Genomic DNA, 20,739 nt, shown 5'->3' with positions numbered 1-20,739 from the left:
AGAAATTGAATTATTTCATTTACAGCTATCTCACATTCATTTGTGTATTTAATAAATAATTTTCTTTTATATATATAATCTACAAAATCAATATTTTTTAATAACTATTTGTGACGTAATGATTTTTCTTTCTTTCTCTATTTTGACATATTATATAGCTATATGACATATTGGAAAAGTTTTATTCCAATCAAAATCAAGTATGTTGTTAGGAGTTCTTGCTCTTAAAATAAATTTGTTGTATCCACTATAATTAATAATATATTTATGATTAAATATGAGATCTATTGTGAAAAAGTTGCGAGATCATTGAGGATTGTCAAATAATTTTCAATTATGTCCAGACTTAAGAATTTTTTAGATCGTTAAATATAAATCTAATGTCAAAATTGAAAATATATGTATAAAAATCCAAATCTTTCTGAATTTTGACTATATTAATTCCATTATTTTCAATTTGTTAATTTTGATATCGGATTCGTATTTAATAATCTAAAAAATCCTTAAGAATTTAAACAGACATAGTTGAAAACCATTTTTTACAAATTTTTAAAATTTGCATCTTTTTAATAAACTTTATATATTTAAATAATCTTATTAACAATAATCGATAACAAATTCCTTTTGATGGTTTTAACAACTTAATTTTAATTGAAAAAAATAATAATATATTATAACGATAAAAAAATAACAGAATTATAATAACAATATTGAAATAATTCTTTTTTGTAATTTTAATTACTTTTAAATTTGTGACAGAGCAATTGTTTTTTAATTGCTTTTAAACTTGTGATGAAGCAATTTATTGTAGAAACCAAAATCGTATTCAGCGAATCAAAAGTTATGAGTCTTGTTTTTTTTTTTTTTTTTCTTTTTTGTTAAACTATGCAAATAAAACGGGATACGATTTGTCCTTCTTACAACACGTCGATGAGATCGAGGTGCAAAGTTTTGAAAATCTCATTAATCATGATGCTTAATCGACACGAGTGCGCATGCGCGTGCATCGTGAATGTGTCTCAAATTTTTCGTGATATAAAAACGACATATTGTGTCAAATTTTCACCAACTCTTATTTATCTCTTCATTGACTGTTTGTTTCCTTCGAAATCATGTACTGAAAGGTAAGATAAATATTGATAGCGGACTCAATAAACTGCTATATTGCCTTGTATTTTTAATATTCATTCCGATTGAACGAAGAAAAAATTTATACGATAATTTGTAGTCATGACAAAATTAAAGTTTTTAAAAGTTTCCATTCAATGAGCTCTGATATCAGTGATTTCCTGCATTTTTTAAATTATAATTTTATGATATAAACAAACATGTAAGAGAGAAAGAAAATTTATATAACTAAATTTATATAACTCCAAATGATATAACAAACAGTTTTAAGTCCGCAATAAATAAATCTATGATAGATAGATATATGATTTGTTATTATTATGGTTTCAGACAGGTAGCGCACACATAATTGTATAAATATGTCAGATTCTCAGACATTAAATAAGATTCCATCATTCACGAAAAATTTAATATCAATGACACCTTCTATATTTTGTCTATTCAGCTCTTTCGTTTCTTTCAAATTCTTTCGAACTCGTATACTATCATCTTAAGAGAAAATACAAGAGAACGCAAAATGAACGCACCTTTATTTCAGCAATCGTTATCATTTTATCATTTTATCTATATCATTACAGCCGATAATTGGTGAATTTATCGCAATAATAGGATTTTACTATCTTGTCTATAATATGAAGCAATAAAGTTTTTGATCATCGCATCATTGTACTACAAATGATGTAGCAAAAGAAAAAAAAAAAAAAAGATAAATCCCGAGTCAACTCGTCCGTGGCGAACCACTTCCGCTTCGGACAATCTCTCCCTCCTTCCGTCCCTCTATCCACCTCTCTCCCTCTCTCTCTCTCTCTCTCTCTCTCTCTTTCTGCTTACCTTATTCTGTAGCTCGTTGATGAGCACGTAAACGAGTAGCGTAATTTCCTCCTCATCGGAGCCGAGCGAGTTTCCTTGAAGGCCGGCGGTCGCGACGTAAAGGGCGACCAGGATATTCGGCGAGCCTCCCTCTCCTCCGCCCTCTCCCCCTGCCGTCATCCTTGTCCCTGTCATTGTTCCCGCGGGAGCCGCACACCTGGCAGGCTCCACCGAAGACGCGGCTCCTCTCCTCTCCTCCTTCTCGTCCCGCTGTTTTTTTTTTTTTTTTTTTTTTTCTTTTCTTCTTCGACCGCACACACTCGACGTCCGAGAGACGTCCTTATCACTGATTGATATTTAATCACTGATTATTCACCACGCGCGACATATTTCTCACGGAACACGGCGGACGCGGCGGTGTTTTGAGGTTATGGCAACGATCGGCGATTTAACCGAGAGGGCACACACCTGGAGTAACTGAAAAACTCGAGGCCCGCGGGCAGATTTGAACCTTCGAGATCCTACCTTACGTCTATCTTTCTCGCCGCTTGTCTCCGTCTCTTTCCGCGTTTCCTGGCCGCTCACCTCGGACGGGGAGCGCCGTCGAAAGTCGCAAAGTTCTATGCAACACTAACCGTATGTTTCCCCGGTTGAACGTAACGAGGCGAACACGTCGTCGTCGTTGCCTCACCTGGCGACTGCGCGTCGACGCCAGTCCCTCTCTCGTTGGCTGAAACCCTTACCCGCTTGGCGTCTTGCGGAAAGAGGGGGGCGAAAAGAGGGGCGGGGGGGAAAAGGAGAAAGAAATATGTCTACATACGTGCTATATAAGAAGGTTCTTGTCGAGTGGAAAAATGTAGCGAAAACAAATTAATATCCAGTGGAATTTAATTTACGTAAATAACGTGAAAATATTTTGCGTTCACGCATAGCATACAGGTATGTAAAGAGAAAGAGGCAGAATGGAAGAAGTAGAGACAGATAGATAGATAGAGATAGAGAGAGAGAGAGAGAGAGAGAGAGAGAGAGAGAGAGAGAGAGAGAGAGAAAAGAAAACACCTGTTGCGCGCTCGACTCTCTCTTTCTCTCTTGCTTTTCACATGTGCAATCGAAGACCTAACGTTTTATCAGGAAGGATACAGGTATATCCTTGAGCGATTTTCGAATTTATACAAATAAAATATATATAAAATATATTTTTCAAATATGCTGTTTATCAGTCTGTGGTAAAATATAAAATTCTACTGTGCATAAAAAATGTTGAAAGTAACTTTTTCAATGTTTCTCTATTTTCCTTTTTTAATTACTTATTTAAAAATAGTTACTCTATCTATTACTGCATATTTACTATATTGTAATTGCTATGCATACTGTTTTTGGATGTTTTTATTTAACACCTCTTTACATAACATACTTCGATACTTTATCTGTAATTGTTACTTTTTTATATTATAATTTAAATTATAACTGATTTATCACCTGAAAGGAACAAGAATAAGTAATAAATCTTGATGATATATTTATATCATTATCATATATTTGATAATCTACTTATTTCATTATTTTACTTATGTTTTATCTATTCCTCGTAAATCAAAATAATGATTTTTAATTTGCACTGATAACAGGCATAAAAAATTAAACATTTAAGAATTAAATTATTAAAGAAAGAGAAGAAAATTGTATTTTGTAATTATTTTTGTAACTGTTTATTGTAATTTGTTGCATATTTATTATGGAAAAGTTCTTTTCGAAAAAGTAGATTATTTAATAAAAGAATCTAAATTATATTTGATAAATTAAGATGTAATAAATATAAATATAAACTAAGATATAATAATATTCAGGAATTTAATTAACAACTTGAATAAAAGAGAAATATATATATGTAAAGCTATATATTGCATGCTATACGTTGACATATTGATAAGTTTTATGTTAAACATAAATTTAAAGCAGGACAGATAGATCATTCGTATCGATATATGTATCTATTGAGCTAAGTACTTTAAATATTTAAATTTTCTGATAAGCTTGGAACTTAATATTATGCTTTAAATATCGTTCAGAAAAATTCAGTTGAAACTGTAATTGGGTCACCTGGAAAGAAACGAGAAAGCGGGGTCGAGTATTTGCTTGCCTAGTGAGCAGAATAAGAGAACACGAAGAAGATAATCCGATATGTCGAACAAAAAAGAAACATGGAAAAAGAAGAAAAAATTGAAAAAGAAATTATGGTGTAAAAGATCACCGAATAAAAGAAGATAAAGCAAGAGTTTGAGACGAAAAATGCAAACTGTTTCGTCAGTTTCGAGCGGTCAACCATTTTGCTCTTTCACAAATGAAGTGTGGCAAATGATGAAAATGACACGCGATCCGGGGGGCTAGAGACGTCCATGCGATCGAAGGGAAAGGCAAATCCAAGTGACAGAAGGTGCGGACAGTCTCAAAATATAACTGAATTTTATACTGTAATGAAACGCTCACTTATAGATGAAAGAAAACGGAACGCGAGGGAGAAAAACAATTTATGATATATTTACATCACCATATATTTGATGATTGATTTCATTATTTGACCTAAAATCTATCTATCTTTCGTAAATAATTAAATAAATAATAGATTTTTAATATATATAATAATCTGTACAAAATAAAGTTCATATCATCCATTTGAGAATTGCATTATGATATGTGAATGCGACGATATTTGTTACTCCAATTATTCAGATTTCGCGACGTCGATATCTCCGATATTTTTGTTGATTTTCTTTTTACACAAGATATTCAATCTAAGAGCTGTCAATAGCATATGTCAATAGCCGCGAAGAAATGCAACGCGTAATATGGATTATGCAAGCTGGATTAACATGGCGACAGAGCGCTTTTACCTCGATACATTAAATCATTAAATATTGACAGAGATAGTAGATTTGATATAAATGAGATAATATGCAAAATATATTGATATAACATGCAAAAATAAATCAGAAAGATAAAATATATATATGATTTATAGATATTTTAAAATTCTCTTCAGAGTTTGTTAATAAAAAATAAACACAATATAAACACTTCGTTATGAATGTATAGCATTATATAAAGTATTATTTTTCATAATTATCGTTTGACTCGCATATCTATTCTTTTATTTCCTTTTTCTGTTTTCTCTGATATAATAAAATATTTTATATACTAAATATCGACATAACTTTTATTTTATAAGTACTCTTGTTTCGAAACTCGGTACCATTGCGCGAATAATTATGCAGCTACGTCATCGAATTTATGCGACTTCCTGTGATTATGCATCTGAAAATTCTCGACCTTAATTTTAATGACAAATTTTTCGGTATCATCGGTACACGTATAAAATTAAATTCTTCCAACAAAATCTCAAATCAAAGATTAAATACTTGCCTTTATCGAAAATACTCGAAAGAAATTGGCACAAAAAGAAACGATGCTATTAATATTATAAAAAAAAATGCGGAAAATTTCGGATAAATTTGTGTAAAATATCACGACTATGTTGGTCATTTTTCGCTAATTTTTGTACTTGTATAATTAATTGTAATGAATATAGTAGTTGTTGAATTATTCATCATTGACAGTTTTTTTTGCTTATAACACAATTTAAAAAATAAAATACAATAAAATTAATCTTCCAGCTTTTTAATATTTAATATGATTCTGATTTCTAAATTGTTTTATTATGTTATAATTTTGAGAAATAATTTGGAAATCAAAATATTCAATAGAAAAAAAATGACATACAAAATGATGTCTATAGTTTTGTATTCAAGAAAAATTTTTTATTTTTTTTAACTGTGTAATCGCAATGATCTTTGCACAGCGTAATGATAGATTGATGTAAATTTTATTAGATAGGATATACAATTGTAAATTTTGCTAAAACACAATGCTATAATATTATTTTTTTATGTTTTTCAACTTGTGTTTACTTAAAGAGAAAATATTATCATATATAATGGCTGTAATAAATTTACATTTTTTATACATTTTGGCCGTCAACAATGACACAGTCAGATTGTATGTATTCATGCATATTTAATCACACTTGCATGATAGTGCGCGTTTGCTTAAAGTATTTCATTCCCGATCATCGTCGCATGAAACATTGTCTTAAAATTTAAAAATAAGTTTAAAATAGTCGCGCAGGATAAACATCAAATTACAAGACGAAACAGTTTATTTTTAATACGATCTATTCAATTTGATATTTTATTGTCATAAATATATCAAAAGCACGTGATATTTATTATATATGTAAGACACGTGTTGTATTAATATTTATATTAGAAGAATAGAGAGGAATACACAGGCACAGGACGACAGGATTAACACTATTCCATTTCTTTATTTCCGTTTCTTTTTAATAGACAAAGAGATGTAAAAGAGAAATGGGAGATATACTTGGAAAGAAAAAGAGCGAGAAAAATGTTGGGACAGCTGTCGACGGATGCGAAATAAGAATATTCTGAGGAGTGTGGAGTGCTTACAATTAGTTCTTAAGCAAGATCAACAATGTCGCGTCGACCGCATGAGATTGGCCGGACACCTGTTACACGCCGACTGTGATTGGTCGAAGCCGACGGTGCGTAACAAGTCGTAAGGGAAGGCAAGTGCATCGTCGAGCGGTGGTGATGGTCTTTACAATGGACCGACGAGAAAAAGATGCTCTCTCACAGTGAAATACTTGGACCGTGCGAAAATCAAATGAATCAATCAACAACTTTTGTGCTTGGGAATTTATTCTTATTCAATTATTAATTAATTTGAAAATAGATGATTAAGATCGAGGCAATTACGAAAATAGTTGTTTGAAATTATTCTGCAAAAGTTCGCTTTCTTTTAAACAGTTTTGAATATTTCTGATAAGATATTTTTTATTATTTTTCTCATCACTTTATCATATCACTTGAGTAATATATATTTTTGATAATTCCAGACAACACACAATATTTATAAAACATATGAAATATTTATAATAATATTATTTGAATATTTTATAAATATTTATAAATATTTTTTGTAATCTTAGATTGAACAGATTGCAAAGATGTATTATAAATATCTTAGCAAATTCAGAAATATTTACAAAATATGACTATAATTTCTCTTGAAAATAATTCTTTGTTTATAGTTTATAAATCAACATTAAAATATAAAATTTAAATAATCTCAATTGTAAATTAGACTGGAATATCACAAGTCTTCTATGCTATCTTTAAAACTAATATAAGCTTAATTAGCTTTCCAAATTATAATTTTATACTTACCTATATATAATAGATAGCATAGAAAAAGAATGCGTTAAGATTAACACTAATTGTAAGCAAAGTTTGTGTGTGCGATCCTTAAAATAATCGTTCACAGTATTGTTTATTCTTTGAATTATTAATGAGTAAGCTACTTTATACTACTTAGAGTTTACGAGAAATTTTCTTTTAAATTATATATCCTGTGAGATATATATTGTGCGAATCAAATCTTACTCGCATTCAGCATCAATTATGAATTGATAGCATACAACATATGTATAAGTACTGGGGGATAATTGATGTATTGATTTCATAACTGTTTTTAAACAATGTTTAACAATTTATTGATTGTGTTTAACATATTTAAAAATTTATATTTGTTGCATATATTTAAATAGCTTTTTATATACGTGATTTTTTTGATTCACGTGCATTTTTTTCTTGAAGAGATACGAATTAATGATACAATCACGCTTTAATCCTAAATAATGTGTTTCTGAGAAATAATAATTTTAAAGTAGCAGAAAAACGTCTTGTTTCATCAAAATGACATTATACTTCAAATTATAATTGATTTTTTGTAATAAGTTTACGTTGTGATTTGAAAAATCTTTAATTTATTTACATTCAACAAAAATAGATGTTTTATCGCCCTCATCACAGAAAGAGATTTTTATATACGTTTATATATCTTATAAATTCACAAATGGAAACATTTAAGCACGCGTGTTAAAATCTCAGAGAGCGAAGTCTATCTGGATTCCAGTATCGTCGAGGAGAGCCAGTTTATAATATCGGACTCTGTACCACCTGTAAACCGCGGCTTACTCGCCACCAGCATATGAATATATTACTATGTTATTATTATTATTATTATTAGTATTACTACGGTATCACTATCACTTTAAATTTTTTTGCATTTTATTAAATCGCGCTTTTTTTTCATTGGCCTTTTTGTCATATTAGAGCTGTCATTTTAATAACAACACGTAATGCAAAAGCTGATTAACGTGACAAAATATCAGTATTTTACAACAGTACTAATGCAAATGTGTGAGTCCAATAGAAATATATTATATATTCTCGTCTTCATATTTTTCGAAAAACCCAATTTCACAAAAGTGTCGTTTTAAATTAAAACATACAGCATAATATGTATCAATAAATTCGAATAAAGTAAAAAGAGAATAATGCAAAAACTTCGCGTTTTTTCGCGACGAAGTAGAAATCCACTTTGAATTCTTTTATGATTAGTAAAAGGATGGAGAACGGATTCACCGTTGCGAGGAACTTTCTCTCAAGCAACGTTCACGTGGTTCTTGTGTCATAACTTTCGAAACGCCACAATAAATCCCTTGTGCAAGTACAGTTTTTTTTAAGCACACGAGATTAATTCTTACACATATATTCTAAAAAACACACACATAATATCTGAGTCAAGAAAAATTTTACAAAGAAGATTACAAAACGTGAGAGAAAATTATACAAGGAAGAAAAATATTTTGTCAATATATATCGAGAGTGAGGGGGGGGACAGAGAAAGGGAGAGGGAGAATATATAGCCACACAAATTACTATAGTTGTACAGTTTATGAATATATATCCGTTTAATATCTGTAGCACCATGTATGTAATTATAAGTGAATTTTATTGATAATTCTTTTTTTGTTACATACTACAAAAAAATTCAAGATTTTTCGGTTTATTTTTATCAAGGAATATTTTTATGTATTTAATATAAATTAATTAACACTCTGTCACACATATCGAATTATGACCTCAGAAGTAAAAAATGATGCACATTTTTTTCTTATAAAATATTCAAATATATTAATATTTACATATATCATATATATATTTATTCAACAATAAGTATATTATTATATAGATTAGTAAAATATGCCCGAAAATTTGCCCTATCATTTTGCATTAATAAATACAGATACATATTTAATTATTCTCTTATATCTTGTTTATAATAAAATTTAATCTTATGTGACAGTTGATAAAGATTTATAGCTACTTAATAATTTAGAAAAAAACCTTTGATATTTTAACAATCCATACTATTAAACGCGTGAGTATATAATTTTATTCCAACATAGTATAAGAAAAAAAATTCATATAATTTGTCACTTCTGACATCATAATATATTATAACTGTAAAAACTCCGAGGCCTTAAAGAAAAGAAATACGTACGCATACATAATTCAAAATTTCTACAATAATTAATATACATCTATTTTTTCTTAAATAAAATGATTTAATTTTTTACTATACTATTTTTATTTTACTATTTTTTACTATTTATTACACCTAAGAAATAATTCTGACATTTATTTCTGTAGGGCAAAGAATGATTCTTTATTTATTAATTTTTTTTTGTGATTTTTTTATGTTTACTATATTAATGTTTTTAAATTAAAAAAATATGGAAAATAAGTTAGGCGCTAATAAATCAATTGTATCAATTTCAAATATTATGCAAACGAATTAAACAATTCGATTGTACCATCGTGCTTTATAGGAACGATAAAGAAATATGCAGACTTCATAAGGAAGTCAAGGATTCCACAGAGAAGCGCGCAAAGCGCAGTTTCACGAATATCTGGCGCGCTCGAGCGAATAGCAGAACCGCGAGGAAGCGGGCTCTCGTCGAAGACAGAAGAGAGAAGAGGGCTGTGAGAGGCCGTGATCGAGAGAGAGCGAGCAAACACATTGTGGTCACTGACCCGTCTGGAACGTTGACTCCATGTAGTCAATCCCTTCTTTATATTTTCCTCCATTCCCTATTTACACCCGGTCTTACCGCGTAGCATACCTTCGATCACTGAGTTACCTCATCTTATCTCTCTTGCATTTTTTTATGCGTTGTTCATTGATTCCGAACGATTATCTTCGTTAGATCTCTCTGAAAAATTTTCTTTTCTCTCCTTTCATATTTCCCTCATCTATTTTCCTGAATATCTCATTTTTCTTCCGTTACTCGTTTATTCAGAGTATATTAACTTTATTTTTATCTATTATTGTTTGTTTTTTTTTTAATTGGTAGAGTAAGCTTTTAATAAAAATAAAAGGTATTATATTGATTTTAATTTTTACATCGACAACATCAAAATATGTATCCCTTCCAGAATAAATTTTAATGAATTAAATCAATTTTCAATATTTTTATAACAAACATATTTATATATAAAACATACATTATATATACGTATAAATAAATAAATAAATAAATAAATATATATATATATATATATGTATATATTATATTAATTAAGAGCATATATATGTATTAATTAATAGTGTATATACAGAATATATTATATCTATATATTAATCAGGATTTTTTAATCATTTTCAATAGTTTAACAAAAAAAGTTTGTAAACAAAAAATCAATGCCTTTCTAATGCAGCAAATTTAAATAATAAAAATTCAAAGAACACTCACGTTTAAATAAAATATAAATTCCAATTTTATCTTTTCAAATAAAAATACAGAATTTTGTTTTGTAAAAAAATATAGAAAATATCAAAACAAATTCATTGATTATCCATAAATTTAACTTTTAATGTTAAATCTTAACAAAACGTTCTAGTAAGATTTTATGTATGTACACATATACATACATACATATATATTGCACGTATAAATATCTGTATATATGCAATAAAATGTATGTATATATATATATATATATATATATATATATATATATATATATATATACACATATATAATTCAATTAATATTATTTTAACATCAGTTAAATAAGAACACTGAAATATTTGATAAATTTTATATTATCATTTTTTTACATATTACTGCTGAAAATGAAATAAATTGGAGAAAAATTTATAACGTAGTTTTTGGCAATAATTGCGTTTTGGTTCTCTAGTTACGATTAATACCGTTATGCGCGAATACCGTTAGAATCGTAATCATTCTCGCATCGGGAGTCTGGGATTCAAGTCCTATTTACTAACGGTATCCATTTATTCCAAACAGAGGGCTTGCCCTACTTCTAATTTTTCTTTTCCAACTCTGTAAATTATTTTTAGCGAAAAGTATTGTCCACTTTATGACTATTTCATATTAATCAGTATTAATTATCAGGTAAACTGAAAGTTTTATCATCAATAATAAGAACATTATTTTCTTTTATTACACTCCTCTATCTTATTAGAAGGTTATTAGAAGATAAAAGAGAATTAAAAATTAAATTATTTAAGAAACTGTATAAAATTGTTATTTATACGCATAGGAAATAAAAACAGACTTGCAAGACGAAAAAATTTGTAGCATACAGAGTGTTCGTTCAGAAACAGAACGCCTAATTATCTTTTTATTTCTCTGACAATATAAATAAATATTTTAAATATAATGTGAATAATTTTGAAAGGCAAATATAAATCAAGAAAGAAAATTTCCTTTCCGAGGTTATTTTTCTTAATATATTTTTAAGATACCAATTATTTTTTTTAAATATACACATATATAATTTTATCGCTTGCATATCGTAGGTATGCATTAGTATGTAATCAAGTACAATGCATAATCATGTATAATGATCCTAAAATATAATCTTCGACTTCAAAATTAAAATTAATAAATGGAACACATTAGAATACTAAATTACTTTTTATTATTAATGTATGTCTGTCGAAATAATGACCTTTAGCGACAAAATATTTTTTGCAAAAGAGAGAAAGGGAGAGAGGAGAGAGATAATTATATATAATATGTAATTAATAATATAAATGGTTCCTTCATTAGTGCTGCGGAAAATAAATAAATATTAAAATAGAAAATTTTAAGTAAATATTTTAGTTTCATTATTAATTGATCTAAATAGCTTTGACTAAGTAATAATGACATTGTATTTAAATATATATAAATTTTTATTATTATAATATATACATAAATAACATTTTAAGTTAAATATTATTTTAAATTCATGAATATGTGGATATAGTATTTGTTATATATCGACTATTTAAATTTAAAATATATTATTCATATATAGGATGTTTTAGGATCCATGGAACAAATTTCTGAAAGTGTTGGGTTTCGTCAAGAGAATTAATTTTTATTAAGAAACCCATGTCCTTCAACGCGTCCTTCCGTTCGGACCGCCTGTGACGTAGGCAACCGGTTGCGCAACAGCATTACACGTGATATTTGACAATTCCACGTGGCATAGATTAGTAGTTTTTTTTATTTTCTTCTTGTTTGTTTTTTATTTGAATAATAATAAACATTCATATTTATTTTATTACACACATTTATTTATATAAAATATATATCATTTTTATAAATAAATGTTACACATGTTTGTACAATAATACATATTCTCCATAATTTGATTGTGGAAAATGTGTATAAAATATCTTAGCGATTAATTTATATCTACTTAAAAAGTTAGTTATTTTATTCACAACATTATCAAATATTATCACATAAGTCGGTATTACAGCATTTTTATTATTGACGTAATTATTATCGAGCCAAGATGTTGGACTCGCAAAAAATTGATCCGCTTCATCCAGATAATTATTAGAATTATCAAAATTAGGTTCACAGGTAAGAAATTTTACTGATGCATTTACATGTAAATAACTATATAATGGCGTAGCATGACATGGAGTTAAAAGTAGCACATTCGTTGATGGAGGATTAACACGAATTTCATGCTGTAAGAACTCTATTACATTTAACGTGCCACGTTGATGAATCAAGGAAAAATAAAATCCAGGTACGACATTGCTCAATATTAAAAGTGCTAAAATACTTTTACGAGCAAATGTTGTAATTTTAACGTTTAAGCGATAAGTACAAGCGGAACTTACATATATCAACATCGGTAAAAGCGGTAAAATAAATCGAAATTCCTTGTGAGGCAACAAAGAGTAGACGAATAACGTCCAACCGATTACTATGAGCATAATTAATTCTCGATGAAAGTAAACGGAATGTCTAAATATTCGCCAAATGGCAATCAAAAATGGGATGTAATACAGTCCTAGTATCACAGGTAAACCGACAAAGATATACCATAATGTATGTTCTTTGCCATAAATGTCTCCAACACTTCCAAGCACATTCACTTGGAAAAACTTCCAAGGGGTTATTACAAATTTTCCATAACAGTAACTATCTATTAATATAGAAATCAAAAAGCAAGAGAAACATATTATTACGTAACGACCAAATAATATTATTTTCTTTTCCGCACTTGAACAAATATGATATAAGCATAACGGAAGCCATATAATTGCAGCAGTAGGTCTTATCATGCAGAGAAAGCCCACGATCCATAAAAACTTTATACTTTGTACATAGTTGTCTTTCCATGGGAATATTGATAATGCTATTGTGGTACCGACAGTTTCTACTGCATTTATCAGTGTTCTTGAAGCACAATAGTACCAATACCAATTCAAGCACAGAAGAAATAACATCCACTTGCTTTTGGTCCATTTATAAAATCTATAATCCCCATAAGCAGCGAGAACAGCTTGAAAAACACGAGGCAATATAGTTAATAGTATTGCAAAGTCTAAGGAAAGTATGGTGAGTGCACGATACAGAATCGATATGAGAAATGGGTAAATATAACTGCGAATCATCAGTGTCCATTCCCATGTCAGGTACCCATAATCGAACGCCAAATAATGAGCCACCTCCAGTGATTGCCAGTATTCATCTGGCACGTGAGCAGTTTGCACTATGATTACAGAGGTTAACCGCCATAGTAACAAAAGTGACAGCATTCCATATCTTCTTGGTAAATGCATTTTAAGCCACTAATCCCGAATATGTACATGTCATTTGTAGTAAAGACGTATTTCTTTTAAATTCTTATCTCGGGAAATTTGGAAAAGAGCCAAGAATTTAGGTTCTAGTATCTAGTGCAAAAAAAAAGAAACCTGAATGCATCTTATAAATATTGTAATTTTTTAATACAAATACTTAAAAGAAAGAAATCCACATTACCGGATATATTTGCGTAGATATCAATAATGTGACTATTTGTTCAGGAACAAATCTATTGAAGATAAATTAGAGGATGTTCTTCTTCTGCTTTATATGAATAGCAGGTTAAAGATTGAATGCAATTCTTCTAAGTCTACAGCTTTTTTGGTTTTCAGACTTACTGCCATGATTGAGTACAATTGTGAGTGTTAATTTAAATTAAACTTAACCTAACATGATTTAACCCGTGGATCTAACGAGGTTAAAGCCGGGTCTACAATAGCTGTAGTAAGCCTTAAGTCGTAAGAAATGAACCAATCATATTCATTATTTCTTCTCTAAAGTCAAATGTAATTGGTTAATTTTTTACGGCTTAAGGCTTACTACATCTATTGTAGACCCGGCCTAAACGTCAAACGTCAAACAGGTGATGGGCTTTCCTTGCGCACGCGCGATACGTGGCACAGATTTAAATTACATGTAAATAATATTTTATATTATTATTTTATTTTATTTTATTTTATATTTTATTACATTTTTTAATTACAGTTTTCTTAAATTTAATTCTGTCAATTTTGATATTTTTTCAAATATTTTCATAAACACTAATATATATTGCACCTCTTTCATCTCATAATAAATAATCCACTGACATTCTCTTTTAATTTATTATATACTAAACATCTATTGCCATTATTATATATAATATAATAAAAAAAGAATTGTTGCATTTATACATTTCCATATCATCGATACGCTTAACGTTTGATCGATAAAATTTTGCGATAGACGATAACAGACCGCTGATTGACCGCTTGTCATAATTTTATTGCAATTATGGTGAAATTAACGACAAATATTATAGAAAGAAAATATTCTCAAATATTGAGTAGTAAATCGCTCAGTAAAACAGTAAAAAAGGAAGAGTTGCAGAAATTAACTCATTTACATATGAATGACATGTTCATCAGCAGTATTGTGAGTTATTAAGAGAGGGAGAGAGAGAGAGAGAGAGAGAGAGAGACAGAGAGAGAGAGAGAGAGAGAGAGAGAGAGAGAGAGAGAGAGAGAGAGAGAGAGAGAGAGAGAGAGAGAGAGATTTAATGAACAATGTAATTCATTTTTGATAAAATTTTATATTTATATAGGGCGACCTCAATATTCATAAAAGCTTGCAAGTCATATATCTACAGAATAATAATATATCAAAAATAAAGAATTTAAATTTTGCATGCAATTTGACACATTTATATTTACAACATAATAATATAATAAAAATAGAAAATTTGGAATCTCTACAAAATCTTCAAAAGCTTTATCTAGGACATAATAATATCATTATAATTGAAGGATTGGAAAATGCAAAACAACTACAAGAATTGCATGTTGAGAGTCAAAAAATACCATTCGGTGAATCATTATGCTTTGAACCTCGCAGTGCTCTTGCTTTATCTGTAAGTGTAATCTGAATTTCAATCTGTAATTAAAGATTAATCTTAATTATTTAAGATTAGTTAAATAATAGGAGATTACTTTATATCCTTTAGCAAACATATGTATATAATTATATGTTTTTTCTTGCAGAAGTGTCTAAAAGTTCTTAATATTTCTGATAATAAAATTACATCCTTCAGAAATTTAATAGGATTTCATGAATTAAATACATTGGAAGCAAAAAATAATCTCTTGAATGATATGGATGATTTGACTGTAGTAATAAGTACATTACCTTTATTAAAAGATTTGTATCTGCAAGGCAACCCTGTTACTCAGTCTTACAGATATAGAGAAAATCTGATTGCTAACAGCATTTTGTTAGGTAAACTTCATAAATTTTCTTTTTGCTATTATGTGTATTACATAATTATCATTTTACTTTATGCATAGTGAATCTTGATGGAAAAATTGTGACTGAAACTTGTCGAAATTTTATGAAAAAATTTAAAATGGAGAAACATAATCGACACGTGAAGAAGGCAATTAAAACTCCGTTGGCAAATGATATAACAAGTATGTTAAAAGCAATCATTCATTTTGATAGCAGTAATTGTAGGCAGAAAATTTGTAGGTTCTCTGAACTTGCCACCAGCATTCAAAAGATCCATATCGAGAGCAATTTTTCAAAATCCTGGATCTCAATTATCTCTAATGATTACTCCTGAATCAATAGGAAATCAACAAGTGTTTCCGCCTTGGAAATCAGCAAAAAAAAGACAGAAATGATTATCTTTTTACACACAAAATATAAATATATTTTTGCATGTAGTATTAGGCATTTGGCATCAGAAATATTAAAGATCATACATTTAGGCTATTGTACAGTAATATAACTAAAAGCAAGGAGATACATTTTTTTATATCATCAATGAAAAAAATCACAGCTTATTTCTATATTTCTTTTTGTCAATCAAATCAACGAAACAGATGTTCCAAAAGAGGCCTTATAATTTAAGAAACAATTATGTAAGTGAAATAAAACATTCAAATGTCAAAATATTATCTCTATGATCAATTTCTAAAAATATAAGTAATACACTGTACAATATACAAGTAAATTAATTTATATATATAACAAATATATATCATTATTTATTTTTATTTTTTTTAAATTTTATTTATGACAGGTTCGACTTACTCAAAATAACTAACATAATTGCTCCCTTTTCAGTTGTGATTGCTAAATAAATATTTACAATTTTGATTCATTCTGATTATCTCTATCAAAAAATTTGTTATACAAGAAAGTATTGTTCTTTAATGCATATTTTATATGTGAAAAAATTTCTTTTGTAAAAATGTTTCTTGAATATATGTTTCATACCTAAATTTAAACCTGTATTTCTTATAAAAGTTACAATATCAGAAAATGCGTAAATTGAAAAAAAAAATTATGCATATTATATAAAATTTAATTTTTTTATTAAGTTTTACATTGTTTTGTCCAATAAAATGCAACATTAATGCAATGTTATGATTTTTACACTCTGTAATTACTTAAAATGGCACAGTAATGCAATAATAAAAGTTAATTTTAATGTACATATAATTAAATATTAAATTGTTCAGTAAAATTATCCAGATATTGAATTATCTTCTTAAATATTACCTTCTTAATAAATCTGTTTAAACTTGCATTATCAAATTTACTTAATATAGCAGATATAAGATAAATAATTATTTTTCTTATATATGTTTTGGTCTGAACTTTGGTAATATATTTGGTAACTATATACCACCGTGATTTCACACACATTCATCTTTCCGATAATATATGAAAGGTAATATCTTCAAGCTTTAATTATTTAAACATAATAGGTTAATATTTATCACTGTTTATAACCATTTGGATTATTTTGTTGCCATTTCCATGTATCTGAGCCTGAAAATATCAGTATACTTTTAATTTTAGAACATTATAATAAATTTTACAAAACTATACAAAAACTGTTTTATATAACTATTAAGTTAGTGCCAGATTATGTGTGTATTCGTGATTCATAAATAATATCCAATTGGCCAAATTTGATGAATCTTCATTATTTACAAACTATAAACGAATTGGAAATATATGCATAGTCTAGCATTACATTATTACTAATTTATTATACTAATTATTATATATCTTACACATGTCATCCATATTTTTTGTAGCAACCCAATTCAGTTCTTTATTAGCAATACTAGCATCTGCATAACTAGTAGATATGTCACCTGGTCTACGTTCAACTATTTTGTATGATATTTTCTTTCCAGATGCTTTTTCAAATGCATGTATAACTTCAAGCACAGAGTAGCCTTTACCAGTACCAAGATTTATCGCCTTAAATCCTTTTAGATTATGATTTTTTTGATAAATTATGGCTTTCACATGTCCTATTGCTAAGTCCATAATATGAATATAATCACGTACACCTGCAAATGTGTAATTGGTAAAAGATTTTATTATAATTGTCTTTAAACTAGTCTTTTTTCGATATATATTTTTTTCCCTATAATATATACTCTTTCATATAGTATCTTTTATACACATTTCTCTCTCTCTCTCTATTAAAAGACATTTATTTCTGATCAAATTTCTTCAATAATAAATATGTGAAACTTTTACCTGTGCCATCAGGTGTATCATAGTCATTACCATAAACATATAATATGTCCCTTTTACCGACAGAGACTTGAGCAATATAAGGCATTAAATTATTTGGTATACCATTAGGATTTTCCCCAATTTGACCTGACGAATGTGCGCCAACAGGATTAAAATATCTCAAAGATATAACAGAAAATTCCTGTAAGCAATTTTCCTGTAATGCTTCTTATTAAAATGAATTACAAAATAATATATGTACCTTGTCTGATATACACAAATCCTTTAATATTTCTTCAACCATAAACTTTGTCCTCCCATAAGGATTTGTGCAATTGCCAGTTTTCATATCTTCCACTAAAGGAAGTTGCTGAGGTACACCATAAACTGTGGCACTGCTTGAATAAATAAAATGTTTTACATTGTTCTCTTGCATAACTTCTAATAAATTTATCGTTCCACTGACGTTGATCTTATAGTACTCAAGTGGTTTTTGACATGATTCACTAACTGCCTTCAACGCAGCAAAATGTATAACACTATGAAAAGTGTACTGCAATGAAATTATAATATTTCTAGTTAAAATCTCATATGCTGTCAAATGTCAGCTATAAGTCAATAAACATCTTCTAAATATCTTACCTTCTGAAATACATTTTTTAAATCATTAATATCTGTGATGTCACAGTTGATAAATACAACATTTTTATTTGTCAATTTTTCTATTCTAAGGAGGCATTCTGGTTTCTCAGAATTTAATTCTGTAAATAGAAGGAAAATAACTTGATAAATCTGTAAAATTTTTATACATATGTAGAAATATATTGTATAAAAAGATACGCATGAACAAGTTACTAGAAATAATTGTTAAAACTTTCATTTTTTTAGTACATTCCTGAGGTAGAAAATATGTTAAAATTAAATATGTGGAAAATAGTTTTAATGCAATTATTTATATATTATCTAATTCCCAATAGATTGAAGCATATGTTATGTATATACATCACTGTTTTATCAATTGTCTTTTTTTATATACTTCACCTTTATGTGCATTGCTAAGGTTATCGATTACTACCACCTGAAAGTCCGCTTGTAACAATTCCAAGACTGTATGAGACCCAATATACCCAGCACCTCCCGTCACCAAAACATTCTCAGATTTGCTTGCCATTATTTTGTGCACAATGCTGTTATAAGTTTGCATACAAATATATATAAACTAATATATACAAATTTTATAAATCTAATATTTTTATATATTTTATGTTCTTGTAACTTTTTACAACTTTGTATTTATTTCTGCAAAAATTATAAAAAAGTACAATAAAATTTAATATACAATATCAAATTCAATGCTTCTTCATAATAAGCTATAATATAATAAAAATAAATTTACTGTAATAAAAAAGAAATTATATAATTGACATTAATAATTTTCTTATATTATAAAAACATATTTTTAAGAGCTGTATGAGTTAGATATAAAAATATATATATATATACATGTATATATATGTATACTATATTTACAGAATATAATCAAGCTGTTAAAATTGTTTTTAAGTTTTGTAAAAGCCAGTATGTAGTTTAATGGACATTCATGCAACTTTACTCTTGTTTACTCTGTGATAATAGAGGATATACTGACCTTATCGCGACACAAAGATGATAGATGACGAGATATATATATATATATATATCACGATGGAGTTACATAATATTGACACATCATCATCAGTATACGTTGCAATCGACGAGTGCAATAAGATATCGTCTTATGCTGAAGAATCACTGTCATGAGTCCGATCGCGAAGCTTGTCAATCCGATAATTTTGCTCGATTCCCATAATTTACCTTCCCTTCATCTACTCGAGTCCTAAATAATATTATTTAGGACTTAGGACTCTATCATCTACAGCATACCGGATGCAATTTGTGTGGCATACTGTCGTGATGATAGCTAGATATTTAGGTCACGTAAATTTTTCTCGTTTCTCTCATCTGTCACTTTGAGCAAACTCCAATTAACTTAATCGTTGATTAATTTGCATAATGACCAACACAATAATTCCAAAATTTTCATTATATTATATATGCAAAAATGTATTAATTTTGACGTTAATCTTTTTGACAGTTAATCTACGATAAATTAATTGGAGTTTAATCCAAGAGACTCTTTCTACCAAACGCCCATTTTTACCAACGTAGGTTAAAATTAATTGTTAACTTGCAAGATGATAACATCGAAGTTTAAACATTTCTATTATATTATATACAATAATTATATCATTAGAAAATATCCTTGTCCCTCTTTCAGAATAAAAAAAACCATAGGCCATAAAGCTTATGCTGGATTCATATTGCATCTGATGTCCAATAATAAAGCTTGTTTTCTAGGAAACAGAGCTAAAATATCTCTAGAAATTTTTATTAATATTAACCTAATGTGTCGTCCC

At 28.3% G+C, this 20,739-nt stretch overlaps 4 protein-coding genes and 1 long non-coding RNA gene across 8 annotated transcripts in view; 2 read left to right on the top strand and 3 right to left on the bottom strand.

Moving 5' to 3' along the window:
• LOC140666311 (RNA-binding protein fusilli) overlaps positions 1-2,651 on the bottom strand; it is a 32,122-nt gene extending 29,471 nt beyond the window's left edge. Inside the window, exon 1 of the mRNA XM_072893349.1 lies at positions 1,960-2,651. Within this exon, the coding sequence (XP_072749450.1) occupies positions 1,960-2,133 (174 nt within the window). The 5' untranslated portion in view covers positions 2,134-2,651. The remainder of the gene's footprint in view (positions 1-1,959) is intronic.
• A 137-nt stretch (positions 2,652-2,788) lies between these two features.
• LOC140666314 (uncharacterized) lies at positions 2,789-6,905 on the top strand. Its single transcript, XR_012046741.1, has 3 exons — positions 2,789-2,877; positions 4,008-4,372; positions 6,342-6,905. It is a non-coding gene; the product is annotated as an uncharacterized lncRNA (long non-coding RNA).
• A 5,300-nt stretch (positions 6,906-12,205) lies between these two features.
• Positions 12,206-14,452, bottom strand: Pig-b (phosphatidylinositol glycan anchor biosynthesis class B). Of its 2 annotated transcripts, none has more exons than XM_072893044.1 (2): positions 14,222-14,452; positions 12,206-14,154 (listed from the first exon to the last, which is right to left on the bottom strand). In XM_072893044.1, the coding sequence occupies exon 2, from the start codon at positions 14,020-14,022 to the stop codon at positions 12,550-12,552; it is 1,473 nt and encodes a 490-aa protein (XP_072749145.1). In that variant the 5' UTR covers positions 14,023-14,154; positions 14,222-14,452; the 3' UTR covers positions 12,206-12,549. The 2 variants fall into 2 exon arrangements, with proteins under 2 accessions (XP_072749145.1, XP_072749144.1); XM_072893043.1 differs by having other exon boundaries at positions 12,206-14,133.
• A 529-nt stretch (positions 14,453-14,981) lies between these two features.
• Positions 14,982-16,422, top strand: LOC140666366 (protein phosphatase 1 regulatory subunit 42). Its single transcript, XM_072893490.1, has 5 exons — positions 14,982-15,178; positions 15,348-15,653; positions 15,784-16,018; positions 16,087-16,209; positions 16,268-16,422. The coding sequence occupies exons 1-5, from the start codon at positions 15,038-15,040 to the stop codon at positions 16,420-16,422; spliced, it is 960 nt and encodes a 319-aa protein (XP_072749591.1). The 5' UTR covers positions 14,982-15,037.
• Gale (UDP-galactose 4'-epimerase) lies at positions 16,084-20,437 on the bottom strand. Of its 3 annotated transcripts, none has more exons than XM_072893489.1 (7): positions 19,932-20,437; positions 19,325-19,470; positions 18,926-19,044; positions 18,546-18,836; positions 18,305-18,485; positions 17,827-18,111; positions 16,084-17,578 (listed from the first exon to the last, which is right to left on the bottom strand). In XM_072893489.1, the coding sequence occupies exons 2-7, from the start codon at positions 19,452-19,454 to the stop codon at positions 17,526-17,528; spliced, it is 1,059 nt and encodes a 352-aa protein (XP_072749590.1). In that variant the 5' UTR covers positions 19,455-19,470; positions 19,932-20,437; the 3' UTR covers positions 16,084-17,525. The 3 variants fall into 3 exon arrangements, with proteins under 3 accessions (XP_072749590.1, XP_072749589.1, XP_072749588.1); XM_072893488.1 differs by lacking the exon at positions 19,932-20,437 and adding an exon at positions 19,814-19,920; XM_072893487.1 differs by lacking the exon at positions 19,932-20,437 and having other exon boundaries at positions 19,325-19,492.
• Between the last annotated feature and the right edge of the window lie 302 nt (positions 20,438-20,739).

The sequence above is a fragment of the Anoplolepis gracilipes genome, chromosome 5, assembly GCF_047496725.1.
Source record: "Anoplolepis gracilipes chromosome 5, ASM4749672v1, whole genome shotgun sequence".
NCBI classification, from domain to species: domain Eukaryota; kingdom Metazoa; phylum Arthropoda; class Insecta; order Hymenoptera; family Formicidae; genus Anoplolepis; species Anoplolepis gracilipes.
The sequence above is the reverse complement of the archived record's forward strand: the minus strand, read 5'-3'. Positions and strand labels throughout refer to the sequence as shown.

Bases quoted from the DNA above. Each gene is read 5' to 3' on its own strand.
- Pig-b (XM_072893044.1), bottom strand. From the start codon at position 14,022: ATGCATTTACCAAGAAGATATGGAATGCTGTCACTTTTGTTACTATGG.
- LOC140666366 (XM_072893490.1), top strand. From the start codon at position 15,038: ATGGTGAAATTAACGACAAATATTATAGAAAGAAAATATTCTCAAATA. The intron at 16,019-16,086 runs GTAAACTTCATA...CTTTATGCATAG, and splicing joins TGCTAACAGCATTTTGTTAG to TGAATCTTGATGGAAAAATT. The intron at 16,210-16,267 runs GTATGTTAAAAG...GAAAATTTGTAG, and splicing joins GTTGGCAAATGATATAACAA to GTTCTCTGAACTTGCCACCA.
- Gale (XM_072893487.1), bottom strand. From the start codon at position 19,487: ATGCAAACTTATAACAGCATTGTGCACAAAATAATGGCAAGCAAATCT. The intron at 19,045-19,324 runs GTGAAGTATATA...TTCTATTTACAG, and splicing joins CCTTAGCAATGCACATAAAG to AATTAAATTCTGAGAAACCA. The intron at 18,837-18,925 runs GTAAGATATTTA...ATTTCATTGCAG, and splicing joins TAAAAAATGTATTTCAGAAG to TACACTTTTCATAGTGTTAT.